The sequence below is a fragment of the Homarus americanus genome, unplaced genomic scaffold (genome assembly GCF_018991925.1).
Source record: "Homarus americanus isolate GMGI-L3 unplaced genomic scaffold, GMGI_Hamer_2.0 scaffold32583, whole genome shotgun sequence".
NCBI lineage: Eukaryota > Metazoa > Arthropoda > Malacostraca > Decapoda > Nephropidae > Homarus > Homarus americanus.
In genome coordinates this window covers 15,537,918-15,540,864 of record NW_024713129.1, presented here as the reverse complement: position 1 = coordinate 15,540,864, position 2,947 = coordinate 15,537,918, and the positions used below count along the sequence as shown (strand labels likewise).

Here is a 2,947-nt window from a genome sequence, read left to right as displayed (position 1 = left end):
CACTTACTATATTTACAGTACCTGCTTTTATTGTACCATCAAAATCGTTTTCTCGAAACTTATTATGTAAATAGATAAGTAATTACCATTGCAATAAACATAATTGCCAACTAGACATAATCCTGACAGCTCTGTCCTCTTGTTCAACCTTAATACCGTACAACCCAGGTTGTACTGCTCCCCCATTATACTTATGTATTTCAATTCCACTGTAACTTATGTATAATACTTAAAATAAATATTTAACGAAGTGATAACCGTGGTAACATGTTCTAATTACTACCATGTTATTGTACTATTCCAGATGTTACTAAATGTTACATAATACTTCCTTGAGATAAATGTATAGTATACAGTATATATCAGGTGCCTCAAAGAGAGCTCAGGTTCTCAACTGGCTCAGCCATGTTAATATTGTTATTATTATCCACTCTGTATCTGTGTTTTTCTGGCTCAATAAACTGTTTCAATTCAATTAAACAATACCTACATCCTTCCCTCCCCCCTCCCCCTTCCCTCCCCCTCCCCTCCCCTCCTCCCCCTCCCCTCCTCCCTCCCTCCCTCCTCCCCTCCTCCCTCCTCCTCCCTCCTCCCTCCCTCCTCCCTCCTCCCTCCTTCCTTCCCTCCTGTCCACTCCCACAGTGACTACCTACCTCTCCCCCCCCCCACAGTTACGTTTCTTCAGAGGTTCCTATGGTAAATTGTTGGTCTAATTGGAGGTAAAGAAAGGTGGGTGATGAATGTGGAGGCTGGCCACTGAGGGACCCTCCTGTGTGTCGTAATACAAGACCTTATGTTGCTGGGGGCTGAGGTCGGGGCTGGAGCTGGGGTCGGGGCCTGGGGGCTGAGGGCTGGGACCGGGGGCTGAGCTCGTTAGAATCTTTAGAGAATCCTGGACCCATAAAGTTTAAGAATTGAGACGTAGAATGTTTGAAAATCCGTAATCCGAACGTTTCAGAATTCGGATTTAGAATTTTTTTTCTTACAAACAGGACCAGGAATCTTTGAGACTTCACTTGTAGAATCTTTTAGAACTCGGACCTTGATTCTTTTTCCGGTTGTAGAATCTCTGTGAATCCGGGTTTAGAATCTCTTGTGAATCCGGGTTTAAAATCTCTTGTGAATCCGGGTTTAGAATCTCTTGTGAATCCGGGTTTAAAATCTCTTGTGAATCCGGGTTTAGAATCTCTGTGAATCCGGGTTTAGAATCTCTTGTGAATCCGGGTTTAGAATCTCTTGTGAATCCGGGTTTAGAATCTCTTGTGAATCCGGGTTTAGAATCTCTTGTGAATCCGGGTTTAGAATCTCTTGTGAATCCGGGTTTAGAATCTCTTGTGAATCCGGGTTTAGAATCTCTTGTGAATCCGGGTTTAGAATCTCTTGTGAATCCGGACGTGTTTTTTGTTTTTGTTTTTGAGAACTTGGATCAATAGGCCATATTAATTGGGGTTTAATATTAATCCTTTGAGTATCATGACTTGATGACTTAATCCCCTCAGCATGATGACTTAATCCCCACAGCATGATGACTTAATCCCCACAGTATGATGATTTTACCCCTTTGATATGATGACTTAAACCCTTTGATAATTGTCTTAACCCCTTTGAATACGATGATTGAGAGATGCACAACTGCCTGGAGGAAACCCGGGAGGTGTGTCATTGTTTGGTTCTACTGCATATCTAGGACAGGGCGTGGGTCGTATGTGTGGTGCTGGAATGGGTGGGTGGTGGGTCATAAGTTATAACTCTTGGACAGGGCGTGGGTCGTATGTGGTGCTGGAATGGGTGGGTGGTGGGTCATGGGTCGTGTGTGTGGTGCTGGAATGGGTGGGTGGTGGGTCATGGGTTATAACTCTTGGACAGGGTGTGGGTCGTGTGTGTGTATGTTGGTCCATGGTTTACGAACGTGTAGACATTTCCAACACACCGACATGTTCCACACTATTATATTTTCATGAGTTTTGTGCTGTTCAAAGTCATATATATATATACATAGGGGGTGTGTGTGTGTGTGTGTGTGTGTGTGTGTGTGTGTGTGTGTGTGTGTGTGTGTGTGTGTGTGTGTGTTTGTGTGTGTGTGTGTACCACCAGGAATGACCCGCCTCACTCATTCATCACCTGTGGGACGTCTTGTGTACACCTTGAGAGAGCCTGGCACCTCCATCACCTCTGTACACTATTTACCACAAGACAGCTCTTGGTGTGTTAAGGTACTCCCTCCTGACCCTACTTCCTCCTCCTGTGCACAACCATTGACTGTGTGTGTGTGTGTGTGTGTGTGTTGACGTCAGAGTACTTCAATAATTCACCCCTTGTATTCACCTCACCCATGTCTTCAGCTCATGAGAGAGAAAGAAAGTCCTTAATGTTATGTGTTTGACTGTGTACTCCTCTGCCCACCTCCACCCTCCTGGTCTTAATGTTATTTATCTGATGGTTGGAAGGCCCTCAGACGTGTAAACTAAGATGTAGATGTAGGAGAGAGAGAGGTTGGGCCCTCCCAGACGTGTAAACTAAGATGGCAGATGGCAGGAGAGAGAGAGTTGGAAGGCCCCTCAGACGTGTAAACTAAGATGGCAGATGGCAGGAGAGAGAGTTGGAAGGCCCCCCAGACGTGTACACACTAAGCTGGCAGGGTATATTGATGGCAAGCAAGCAAGGAGGTAGGCAAGGCAAGGACAAGGTTTTATACGTGGACAGGGCGACTAGTGTAAAAGTTAATGGGATACTTTGTCGCCAGTTTTAGAGGCTACTTAATGCCTTTATGTGGTGTTCCCTGCCTGTGTTCTGACCTACCGGAGTGGGCGAGTGTCTTACTTCACTGCCGACGAGAGAGAAGTTTTTTTTTTTTTTTACCTGGTTAACTCTTTCTCTCTCTCTCAGTTGACATTTTGTATTAGTTTGTAGTCTCTCTCTCTCTCTCTCTCTCTCTCTCTCTCTCTCT

General features: G+C 44.9%; 1 protein-coding gene across 1 annotated transcript; it reads right to left on the bottom strand.

Annotated features, from left to right (window-relative positions):
- Window positions 1-791: 791 nt before the first annotated feature.
- Window positions 792-1,936, bottom strand: LOC121870281 (transient receptor potential protein-like). Its single transcript, XM_042372071.1, has 3 exons — window positions 1,931-1,936; window positions 1,042-1,420; window positions 792-892 (listed from the first exon to the last, which is right to left on the bottom strand). The coding sequence occupies exons 1-3, from the start codon at window positions 1,934-1,936 to the stop codon at window positions 792-794; spliced, it is 486 nt and encodes a 161-aa protein (XP_042228005.1).
- Between the last annotated feature and the right edge of the window lie 1,011 nt (window positions 1,937-2,947).

Bases quoted from the DNA above. Each gene is read 5' to 3' on its own strand.
- LOC121870281 (XM_042372071.1), bottom strand. The intron at 893-1,041 runs GTCCGAGTTCTA...TTATGGGTCCAG, and splicing joins CAACCGGAAAAAGAATCAAG to GATTCTCTAAAGATTCTAAC.